We start from the raw sequence: 11,492 nt of genomic DNA on the forward strand, positions 1-11,492 counted from the left end.
GATTCTATAAATTCAACATAATAGTATACATGATTACCAAGATATACTATGGCTGTTACAATTAGTAATGGCACGTACGTCATGTAACTGTAGTAGTGAAATAAATTTATACCGCCTATGGCTTTTTTCTTCGAGTTGTGTTGAAGGATCGATAAGACTGTAACACAACAACATTTTAAGATTTAAATGACGTCAAAACTACATAGACCTATCAGCTCAGCTTATGCTTACGTAAGTGCTGGAAAAGGGGTTGATTCGGAAAATGCAGGCGGTACCGCCGGTCGCTATATCACAGCCATCTTTTTATTTTCTCGGAGGAAAAAAGAAAGAAAGAAGGAAATACTTTCCCAGTAATTTTCGCTTTGAACGGATATTATTATATTTATCCCTCAACTATTTTCGTTATTCTGCCAAAAATATACAGCTTTGAGCATCAACAAGTAGAGTCTGGCTCAAGCCCAAACACCTAAAATCATCGCTCAATTGTGATAACCTGAAAACATCATGTCCGCAAATCTGGACCTTTCCTTGCCCGCCAAGGCACCCTCGATGGCACGCTACCACGACGCGCCTATGAGTTTACACCCCACAGCTCTCTACACACTTGTCGACCTCACCGACGCAGAACTTGAAGCCCTTGAGCGCAAGTGTGAAACTGGGTGCATTGAGGAGGGCAGTGAGCGGGGCACCAGCGTGCGCCTCGCCCCGCAACCACGTTTTGTCGGCCAGCCACTGCGCGCCGCATTTGATTACCATCTCGAGTTGGGAACGCAAAACGCGTTTGAGCCCAGGTATTTTCTCGCTGCTGTCGATAACGACTGGCAATCCAAGGGTGTCTTATTAGTAACACTAGATGATGACGAACTCGATTGCAATGTGGACTCATTTCGCATCAAAGCTGTTGATTCTGGCTTGAGTATAGCGAACCTGCAAATTGGTAATACTTCGTGGGACGAAGAAAAAGAAAGTTTTGAGTTTACTCCCGACGGCGATGACAACAATAACAATAACAACAACGCCGACAATGATGATGATGATGATGATGATGATGATGATGATGATGACGATGACGATGATGGACCACCAGCACCGACCAAGAATATTCCCCTAGGATACTACATCCCTATTTACATCCACTCAAGTCTATCCGAAGATCAAGTCGTTGAAGACTTAGAGCCAGCGTTCCAAAAGAAAGCGCCCGAGAATATAGGTTGCCGCATACAGGCCAAACTCACGCCTACCTCAGAGTCATCATCCATCCAAGACCTCATCCGACAAGCCGCTTCTGTACACCCCCTACGCTGTGCAAAAAACAAATATCTACATAAAACTTACATCCTCGTCATTGATACGGCAGATCCCGATGATAATGGCATGCTAATGGTGAAATTACCGTCATGGGATGCGAATCTCTCGGGGACAATCGATAAGACACAGCTGCGCCGCATTGGAGAGGAATTGGCTCTTGAAACCCCTCAACATATCCGTATCCCGTATGCTTGCTACGAAGGCCTGCAGACGCCATTCCTCACACGAGCCAATGGCGATGCCGACTGGCCATCAGAAGAGGTGCGCGCTCGACCCGTCTTCGTCGTTTTTCAGTATAACACGCGCGGCAAGGAACTTGGTTTAGGTTCTACCTTAATCGATCCAAGCGCTTCAAAGCGGAGGCTCGGCGAAGAACGACTGGTGTATGCAGCCGACGCCATAAAGCCCCCCAGACAAGGTATAGAACTTATATCATGGAATTATGACGAGGCAGTTAGACGATTTCCCTGGTTTTGCCGGGAGAATCGGTTTGTCGAGGGCTTAGACAAGACTTTTTTCATATGTATAGATGGTCCCGATGTACCGCAGAAAGGCGTGCTACTAGTGCGGAGGAAATGGGATGGAAATGTATGGGGACGAACGCGTGATGAGCTACTTGGCTTACCCGTTGAGGGCGTGAAGCAAGTAAGAGTCCCCATCAAGGAAGCCCTTGGTCTTCTGGAAAAGGGAAGCAAGGATGAAATAGATGGAATGAGTGAGGAATTGAGAGATTTCTTCTCGTAGGCGCTTCAATCACCCACCCGGGTAATGGGGTAAAATGGACAAATCGAGTTGAGGGGCGACTCTTCATAGTCTATGATCAATTAAACATACAACTCGACAACTAAAATTCAACGATTTAGGTATCATCGAACCCATTTCTCCCTTCTCATCGTTTCCTTGGTCCACTTCTCTAACCTTTCCGCAAGCTCCTCGTTCTTTGCTGCACTACTTTCGCACTTTGGCTCCCCGAACCGCCCGAAAATTTCGAAATACATGCCGCTCTGCTCCGCTTTCATATCCTGACTCGCCGCGCAAAATATACTCGTCCACGATCCCTTATTTGAAGGCCATATCAATCCAAACATACGTGCAATCGAGAAAACACTCCCCATACCCCAATCCAACTTCTCTACTGACGTAGCAATGTTCGTTTCAACCATACCCGGATGAACAGACGAAACCCAGATCTCGCCCTCCCCATTTCGCGCACGGGATGAGCCTGGACCATACGTCTTATTCAGGGTCTTGGCGTGCAAAATATTGGCAAGCTTGCTCTGACCATATCGCGGCCACGGACTACTATCTTTCAGTGACAAGTCTTTGAAATTGATACCGCCCTTAGGTGCGGCCAGGTGACCTGATGAAGTGACATTAACAATACGCACGCTACCGGGCTGAAGCGTCTTAGCAGTCTGGAGCATGAGAGGGAGCAGATGTTCTGTCAAAACCCAGTGCGCAAGGTAATTAGTCTGCCATTGGGCTTCGTGGCCATCCTTGGTCATTTCAAAGGGCGTCGCCATGATGCCTGCGTTATTGATCAGGCCATGTAGGGCTGTTTCGAGAGTAAGGAAGTGTGCAGCAGCTGCGACGACGCTTTTAAGATCCATGAGATCCATTTGTAGGAGATCGATGTTGGCTGAGGGGTACAGTTCCTTGATGCTGGCGATTGCTGCTTTACCCTTCTCCAGAGATCTGACGCACATGTAGACGTGGGCGCCATGTTCTGCAAGATGAGCTACGGTGTAATACCCTCTATTGTTCGTCAAAATCAGCGATATGGACTCAATGATATAACGGGAGTAGGGATACATACATGCCGGAATTTCCACCCGTGACTATGAACACTCTACCCTTGAGATCGGGGAGTGTATCAGGATGAAAAGTCATGTTGAAGAAAAATATTCGAGTTGACGTGTTGAGATATAGGCAATATGGAGAGGCAGATAATTCAACGTCTTGGGTTAAGTTCTATGTTTTTGATGATACCAAAACTTACATCGAAATTGTCGCGCCATTACGATATTTATATTATAGTTGCTCGATACTTTATGTCCGAGATACCTACATTTGACTGTATATCGGGCTTTAGATATCGTGAGCAGCCTGCATAACCCCTAGATCAATACGTCACGTTTAACTTAAATGCACTAGGTATTCAGTCAGTGAGCCACCTGCATGAAGGCTGAGGCTTGTTCGAGCTTTAAGAAATATCCAAATCGGGCAATCGAAACGATGCTACCCTAAGCATCTTAGTCCCCATCCTTAAGATGGAAATGTGAGCAGGTTGCATAACACTAGACCTCCTTTTGGGTTAGAACATCTAATGGTAACCAATGATATCGTGATATTCCACTAACCCTCGTCAGCGCCCTATGTTCAGCTGCGGAATAGTAGGTGCATCAATTCCTCCGTTCCCGAACCCAAGACACATCATTGTGAGCAGGCCGCATAAACCGCATAGGGCAGTCCGAGGAAACCCACTCCTTTCATCACCACGACTTCAACGTCCGCCAGCATAATGATTAGTACGTATCGGCTTGAACATTCAACGGCTCCGCGCATTCACCTCGCATCAATGCCACAATTGGCTGAGGTACGCACTAATCCAAATTCAATTACCAAGACAATATGAATTACTGACCGCGTATAGGCGATAAGCAGGGAAGACGACTGGACAGGGACCAACGATGCTGCAGCACGCAGACGGGCACAGACTAGACTCAATACAAGGGCATACCGTAAGTAAAGTCCTACTCCATTGCTCATCCGAATTAGGAGCCAAGACAGATCCAACCCAGGACACTCTTAATTATCGAAGCTAATAGTCTTATAGGGAAACGCAAAGCATTAGCGAAAAAGGCCGGAGCCGAAGTATCCGGTGTCGTGGCCGGGTCGCTAATCAAATCAGAAAGTTTGGTGGAATGCTGGAACGATGGGCAGCAATCCGTTTCCATCATCCCAGCGTCCCGTATTAAGCGACTATACAATGCGAGGAAGCCCCTATTACCGGATAAAGTCAGCAAAGACCGGCTTAGTGTTGTCTTTCCCCTCTGTCCAGACCATCTCATCACACTCCTCCAGTTTAACGCGCTTCGCGCCCTGGCCGTTAATCGCACTCTCATATCAGGCATCCTAACCACGCCACTTGACTGTGGGGAGGAAACTATTCACATAGTCCCCTATCCCACGAAACCAGAATTAATTCCTTCGACACTCTTGCCTACCACTCTTCAGCAGACGGTGCTACATGGCGACTGGATCGACATGTTCCCATGTCCCGAGGGACGAGACCGGCTAATACAGGCCGCCGGAACTTTCGACGAGGACGAACTATGGGCCGACTGCATCGGTGGACTGTTTGAGGGCTTTCCGGATGATGAGATCGAACGGCGCGGCATCATTGCGTGGTCGCCGCCGTGGGATATCACGGGGTGGGAGATGTCAGAAGGGTTTCTGAAGAAATGGGGATGGTTGTTTAAGGAGTTTCCGGGGGCATTAGAGGCGACGAATCGGTGGCGGATAGAGAGAGGTGAGGAACCATTTGTTAGCGATCAACCGTAGTCTGCCCCTGCTGGAATGTTAGGCGTTTCGGATGATGGGAAATGACGTGAAACCTTGGTTCATGCACTTTGCTCCTCCAATGTCCGACCCAGTCCAAGTTTAGCATCTTGTGTGGGACCGTCCCTGCTTTCTATAGTTGAAAATATGACTTCCCATTCTCGTGTAACCAAGATACCGTTTCCACCTCTGATAGTGTCCGATAGAGCATTGCCATATTGAATCCCCGTTCTTGAGGATTTTCCAGTGTTAATGGCCCTTTTGATATATCCACAGCATCTAGTTCTCAATATCATTTTAAGGGGTTTTAACAAAAGTGGAAAACATGTTGCAACAACCCCAAGACTTGGTTCTAGGACAGAATAGACCGTTCCCAAACCAAGCTCGTGTGTAAAATCATCAACATCCCAATGAACTAGCCACAGAACCTTCATGAAAGATAATATACACACGCTAACGTTTGAAAGTTAGTTCCTTGAAACCATCATTCGTTGCAATTAATTACTCACAGTCCTCGAACACTGAATACGCAGGCAATAACGAATTTCTTCGTCGGCCGTATTTGTAAACCGAATAAAACGGGCAATGGCAAGACCACAATAAGTGCGTCAATTGCCAAACTGATTATTCCAGTCGTAAGATAGAGAAGGTTCTGATTCTTGCACCAGCCTCCTTGGATGGTTTTATACCAGTTAAACTCCACAGGATGACATAAAAGAAAAGACCCAACTAAGACAATGATAAAATAAGCGACGGTAATGCCCATCAAGCATCGGCAGTAATTCCAAAGTTTTTTTATTGGGTGAAATAGGACGGGATACAACGATAACGCCGAAAACTTAACGCAAACATTCGAGGAGGACCAAAGTATATGGGAGCTCGTAAATAACTATCTAAATGTATTAGTGAATACCCAAATCGGCCAATCTTTAACAGCCATGATGTGGGTGATAACCTTCAAGTAGAGAATAAGGAGTCGAGGATCGCTTTCTTTCAGATCATAAACGTGGCGGCCGACGCCCCCACCTAGGATTTCTGTATTCATGCTTCAGTATGTTCTAGCTATTCCTAAGTTAGAAGTATCTTACGTATCATGGCGTTTGAGTACACAGCTAGGGTCAATACCAAGGCAGCTATTGCCCAGTAATCGTGTACTCTTAAAGTTTCTTTTTCGGTCCATCTAGGCCATAGGCGTAGGCTTGTGGCGATAACGGCTAGAACCGTAGTAATTGATACACCCACTGTTGTGGAGACGGTGACAGACGAAAGGTGCATTACGCCGAAAAAATGAACCGCAGTGAGAAACATTCCAGACGTATATCTAAACAAGGGGCTCCTCAAAAGTGAGAATCAATAATGGGAAGAATTGAAGTATAAGAGGCAATAAGACTCGCTAGGTGTAGGCATCCATCAACCCATATTGAAATGAATACAAGTAGAAAAAACCTTAGTCTCCTACGAGTGAAATTCCCTGAAGGACTTTTCTTGTGCATAATGTGCCATATATGTGCCATAGCCTGCCTGGTTCCTGCTGCAGGGTGGTGTTTTTTTCTCGGCCTGTGGGCAGGCTCTCTTCCATTTCCTCCTTTATGGATGCGGGGAGTGAGGGTTGCTGCGCCAGATTGGACCAAATGCAGTGGACTGCTCTGAGCCGAAGCTCAGCTCAGTACCTACGTACCTAAGTTAGTGCGTAAAATACGTGTTGTGGTACACATCGTACACGCATTCAAGCCCTACGCGGGGTATATGGTGTTACAATTTGGGATCTTCAGTTCGGTGAAAGGACGACTTCACGCATACAACGCACGAAGAGCCTCGCGAGGCTCCTCGTTAGACTAGGCGATGTGATTCTAAAGTCAGGCATCCCGAAGCAATTCTTCCAGATGACCCCCGCAACCGTCAAGTACCCAAACCGCCGGGAAGAGCTGTAAGTTGTCCCGCGTTGGAACTGAAGTTACCCAGGATACCTAGGTAGGCAGTCTTTGAAGATAGATTTGATGGTCCCCCGACCCACGTACCCAAGATAAGGCGCCCTTCTATTCCATACTATTAAATCGCCGTCTCAACAAGACAAGCACCTTTAGAAGTGGCTGGCTTCCAGGTTATGGGAGTTAAGGACGTGATTCGCTGAGTGTATCATTTTGGCACCAAGTATTGGCAAGCCATTGGGCTAGGATGTGAGACAGAAGTACATTATTATTACGTTGATACATTACTTCAATTTCGCCCCGCCACCGTGATAGATAGTGAGTCGTGTCGCTGCAGATACCTAGGTACCTCGGATGTAACGGGTATCGGCCATGGATAACACCTGAAGCGCATCGTCATGAATTGGGACGATGACAATGTGGCTTAGGACAAGGTCCATCTGCTTAATCGAAACCTTAAAGTTATCCGAGTGTGTAATATGGCACGGCATGAATACGGGGATGGCCGAAATAAACACCATGCTCCAGGCACTGGTCCTTAGAAGTCGCTTAATCGACTTCTCTCCCTGCGGCCGCCCTTGACATGTTGGCCGCGACAATGTCGCTCACGGAGAGTGCTACAAATTTCGATGAGGACGGTACGCATTTCCTTTGTGACGCTATCTCATGTAGAATTGGTTGGGAATGTGGGCTTGATATGTTCGAAAATCATACGCGCATAGGGCTATGATTCCAACGATATTGAATCACAAGCAGGAACTGCAAATGGGAGAAGCTCATAGGTAGGGCAGATGAGCAGATCTTCGGACTATTCGTCATGTTCAAAAATCCGCCAAAGCGCTACCATAAGCACGAAGCGCGAATGCCTTATCGATTTTACCACACGATGGCTCCTGTAAACGACGAATCTATTCTCTTTATGGATCATGTAGTCACCAGGGCGAAATTGTTCGTTGCCGAGGCACAAGCCATCTGGGCAGTGGCTTATTTGGACAAAGCGTTCGCGCTTCCTTCTGTCGTAGAGAGGGAAGATGATGCTGCGCATATGATCGCATGGAATAAGCGACGCTATCCCTCGAACGGGGAACTTGGACATTCTGCTGCTTTCGATAGCGTTCCGTATGCAGACAGGCTATTCGACGAAACCGGCGTCGCATCACATCGAAAGAAGGGTTGGCTGGGGAATATGTTCGCTCCTATCGGGCCTGCTGACTTTGGTAAAGTGTGGCATGAATATCTCGCGCGACGGGCCAAGGGTTAGGCTTTAGGCTGCCTACTTGGTTGGAACGAGAATGCACCTTATTTTGTGCTTGGGGTAGAATTCGAAAGTAATGCAAGTCTCCGGATGCGTATCGTCCATTGCAATGACGAATGTTCTCAAGATCCATTCGCTATGCGGCCACACAGCTTAAAGCTCAATCGCCATTGGATTTCTTCGGGACTCTTTTCATATATCTAATGATATATCTCCCCCAACGGCCGCTCCCCTTGTCTCCCATTACTTCTTCTCCTTCTTCCGGGCCCCTAGGCGCATACTCGTCCAGGTCTATATCTAACTGTCTCGCGGCCACGAATCCATATTTCTTGTATGCTTCGAAGGCTTGATGTGATGAATGGACCCAAATCGGTAAACCTAGGCCATCGGCCATAGTGTTGCCATGTCGCATTAGCGCGCCGCCTACTCCTCGCGACTGATATGACGGCGCCACGATGAGGCCGACAACAATCATACAGGATTTCTCAGCAGAAACCATATTAGATATCCAGTCTTGCATGTCGATATCTTCAAGAGCATGAAGACGAGTGATGGAGTCCACCCTTTTCTCTGGTTCACTCGTTTCGAGATTCTTCCCTTGCGTTTGTTTATTGGTATCTTTCGTCGGCTTCAGGTCTTCGGGCCCACGCCATGGGATTAACTCAGGATCCAAGCCCCTAAAAGCCCAGCCGGCGTGGCCGACGATCGCGCCCGTTTGGTCGTCCACGGCTTTGACGTATATGTAATTTCTCTTATGGAGGGTGTCAAGAAAGCTGGAGCTCGATATGGTATACATGCCGAAAGGGTCCCCACCTAACTGTTTCACAATTGTATGAGGGTCGACAGAGAAAGCTGCCGAGGTAATGCGGGCGCAGGTAGAGATGTCGGAGTACTGGAGAGGCTGGATAGAAATCGAGATTCGCTCGTTCGACGCCATGATGTTTGGGGGTTTTTTTCCCGCTATGTTCGACGGGTTTGTTTTCGAGTTCTCGCAGGTAATGTCGGGTTTCTAAGAATGAAGCGCGTAATTCAGATACCTCTACTTTTCCTAAGGCGATAAAAAGATGAGTGCACCTTAGAAACCTAGTTTAAGTCCTCGAAGCATCACTCAAGTTATGACCCTCTCGGCGTCTTCCACTAAGGACCGATATTTTTTTTTTCTTTAAATACCTACGTGTATTAGCTCCATTAGGGATAATTATTCCGGAGGACCACGACGGAGCAAGAGGGGTAATTGCCGGAAACTGCACATTCTTACCGCGACAGACTGCGTAGACAGCTAAGGAATCTGAAATATTTGCTTCATAAAACATATTTGAACTAAATTATGACGTATAACGTAATTTCATAATTTAAACCTTGGAACATGGTAAAAGAACAGACGCGCCTTAGTCAACTAATTCTAGGAATAGCACACCCTCGCGATCCGTGCCCAACCGAACCGAACCGAGCCGAGCCGAGCTTTTCATTTCCAACATCAATTGTCAACTCATTGGTCTATTTCCAAGCAGAATCCAGCTTTGACGCTGCGTCCCCAGCCATTTTTAAATAGTAGTCGGGTTCCATATCATCGTCAATACCGAGAAATCTTTGGTTTGTGGGTAATTCCCTATTTCTGAGGACGGGAAGTACAGCAGTGCCTTCGTTGACTTCATCGAACATGGCCCCAAAAACAAAACTAGGCTTCAAATTGACAGCGCCGTCCAGCTGTTTTTGGTAGAATGTACCGTTGAATCTTGGGAAATGGTCAAACGCTTCATTAGGATTTGCGTTACTGCTCGAGCCTCCAGGCCACACCACGATGCTGCTTTCGATCCCAAGATCCCGAAGTGCATTGGCGTCTTCAACCGCCTGTCTTCCATCATGAAAGTCGTCATAATTATCAAATCCATAAGCACCGACGGTCCATGGCTGTATCATATCTGCTAGCCGATAAACCGGGCCATAGCCGCCAGGTTGGTCGGCAGCTAACTCCGCATGCCACGCTTGTTGAACTCCGAGGATAACGTACCAACCAGCATTCTTTAGTGCGGTCACTATCGCAATACCATCGTCGACGCTGACCTCCGTGACTATTCCAAAACCCCATATCTCAAGGACCGGCTTTCCATTATGATGTACGTAAGCCGAGGATGAGGTTAAGGAACCAAGCGACCCGAGATCCGCTAGGAACGTTTCTGTAACGTTGGTAGATGTTGTAGAGGCGCCATTAAGATCATATTCTATCACGAACCCACGGCCATATTTCTCCGCCGCCGTTTTCACATAATTTAGGATCTGTGATATCGTTAGAAATGTTTTACCTTTATCAAGACGCGATACAGACATTAATCCAACCTCCGTTAGCTTCGTTGATGTACCCGTAAAAGCGTTGTATAAAAGCACCGCTAATACCAGCATCTGCCATCATCTTGAAATGTAAATCTACCACACCCTCGCAGTCGTTCGTATAAAATTTCGTAGCTTCTCCGTCAGGGAGTGTGAAGTTCGTATCGAAAAGGCACTCTGGTGGATAGCCCGTGATATTCGGTATCATATCAACACCAACTTTTGCCGTTAGCACAGAAAACCCATTAGTTTCATATAGCCTACTCACCATGGCCAACCTCAGGTGTTGGAGTGTCTCTATACTCTAATAATGAGACCAGGCTGATAATACCCAGCGTAGATGAAAAGATACATACGTCGTCCAATGAGAATTCCCGTTATCCTCGAATGGCTTTCGGAACCACGCTTGATATCCTACAAATAGTTTCCCATTAAGTGTAGACGTATCAATACCCAACACTTCGCGTGCTTCATATTGAGCTGATGCGAGAGTACTGGTCCCGAAGCTAGCAAAGGCGACACCCACCAAATACAACAGGGATCCCATCATTTATTGATTGAAAGCTTATGAGGTTTCTTCGTTTTACATTCCGAGAAAGCAAAGGACAAAATTCGACATATTTATGTTAATCCTTCGCCCCGAATCGTGAGTTAGTAAGCTTATATTGATCGTTACTTCATGAATAGGAACCACTGCGTTGCTGACGTCGGCATGTTCCTCAAATCCTTGCAGGTAATCTTATTCAAGTAGGTACTATTTCAATAAAATCAGCTTATATTGAATTATTAAACCCATCTATCTTATGTTTTCGACCGATACTACCCTCTGTGTCTCGGAAATGAGATCGTAAAATTCGATTCCACGGCCGCGTGCCCTTACTGACCGTATACCTACCTACCTAGGTAGGTAAGCACTCGTTCCTAAAGTTGCATAGCTTTCTCATATATTGTAATTGACCCCTCGACGGATTTTCCTTGGAAGGTATATTCGTTGCTATATATGGCGGATGGTTGATGGGTTTCAGGTGGTTTCCAGTTCACATAGGCGGAATGTAGAGGAAATGTTCACTAGAGTTTTACTTTTACAGATATACGAAGACGTGACAATCTAT

At 46.7% G+C, this 11,492-nt stretch overlaps 7 protein-coding genes across 7 annotated transcripts; 3 read left to right on the forward strand and 4 right to left on the reverse strand.

Moving 5' to 3' along the window:
• Nucleotides 1-301: 301 nt before the first annotated feature.
• Nucleotides 302-2,113, forward strand: F4822DRAFT_273747 (uncharacterized protein). Its single transcript, XM_051454761.1, has one exon. It carries the CDS (start codon nt 505-507, stop codon nt 2,050-2,052), a length of 1,548 nt encoding a protein of 515 aa, XP_051312875.1. The 5' UTR covers nt 302-504; the 3' UTR covers nt 2,053-2,113.
• F4822DRAFT_273746 (uncharacterized protein) lies at nt 2,114-3,640 on the reverse strand. Its single transcript, XM_051454760.1, has 2 exons — nt 3,125-3,640; nt 2,114-3,063 (listed from the first exon to the last, which is right to left on the reverse strand). Exons 1-2 carry the CDS (start codon nt 3,196-3,198, stop codon nt 2,175-2,177), a joined length of 963 nt encoding a protein of 320 aa, XP_051312876.1. The 5' UTR covers nt 3,199-3,640; the 3' UTR covers nt 2,114-2,174.
• Nucleotides 3,477-4,902, forward strand: F4822DRAFT_273752 (uncharacterized protein). The gene is made up of 3 exons (XM_051454762.1): nt 3,477-3,904; nt 3,962-4,049; nt 4,145-4,902. The coding sequence occupies exons 1-3, from the start codon at nt 3,830-3,832 to the stop codon at nt 4,870-4,872; spliced, it is 891 nt and encodes a 296-aa protein (XP_051312877.1). The 5' UTR covers nt 3,477-3,829; the 3' UTR covers nt 4,873-4,902.
• F4822DRAFT_273744 (uncharacterized protein) lies at nt 4,687-6,657 on the reverse strand. Its single transcript, XM_051454759.1, has 4 exons — nt 5,958-6,657; nt 5,825-5,904; nt 5,379-5,758; nt 4,687-5,322 (listed from the first exon to the last, which is right to left on the reverse strand). Exons 1-4 carry the CDS (start codon nt 6,175-6,177, stop codon nt 4,932-4,934), a joined length of 1,071 nt encoding a protein of 356 aa, XP_051312878.1. The 5' UTR covers nt 6,178-6,657; the 3' UTR covers nt 4,687-4,931.
• A 738-nt stretch (nt 6,658-7,395) lies between these two features.
• Nucleotides 7,396-8,058, forward strand: F4822DRAFT_429866 (uncharacterized protein; the record flags this gene model as incomplete). Its single annotated transcript, XM_051461172.1, has 2 exons — nt 7,396-7,435; nt 7,589-8,058. 2 exons carry the CDS (start codon nt 7,396-7,398, stop codon nt 8,056-8,058), a joined length of 510 nt encoding a protein of 169 aa, XP_051312879.1.
• Nucleotides 8,059-8,135: 77 nt separating this feature from the next.
• F4822DRAFT_273758 (uncharacterized protein) lies at nt 8,136-9,407 on the reverse strand. Its single transcript, XM_051454763.1, has one exon. It carries the CDS (start codon nt 8,987-8,989, stop codon nt 8,213-8,215), a length of 777 nt encoding a protein of 258 aa, XP_051312880.1. The 5' UTR covers nt 8,990-9,407; the 3' UTR covers nt 8,136-8,212.
• On the reverse strand, nt 9,314-10,935 carry F4822DRAFT_273740 (uncharacterized protein). Its single transcript, XM_051454758.1, has 4 exons — nt 10,737-10,935; nt 10,649-10,677; nt 10,379-10,599; nt 9,314-10,329 (listed from the first exon to the last, which is right to left on the reverse strand). Exons 1-4 carry the CDS (start codon nt 10,928-10,930, stop codon nt 9,550-9,552), a joined length of 1,224 nt encoding a protein of 407 aa, XP_051312881.1. The 5' UTR covers nt 10,931-10,935; the 3' UTR covers nt 9,314-9,549.
• Between the last annotated feature and the right edge of the window lie 557 nt (nt 10,936-11,492).

Source organism: Hypoxylon trugodes, assembly GCF_022578975.1.
Source record: "Hypoxylon trugodes strain CBS 135444 unplaced genomic scaffold F4822scaffold_6, whole genome shotgun sequence".
Classification (NCBI taxonomy): domain Eukaryota; kingdom Fungi; phylum Ascomycota; class Sordariomycetes; order Xylariales; family Hypoxylaceae; genus Hypoxylon; species Hypoxylon trugodes.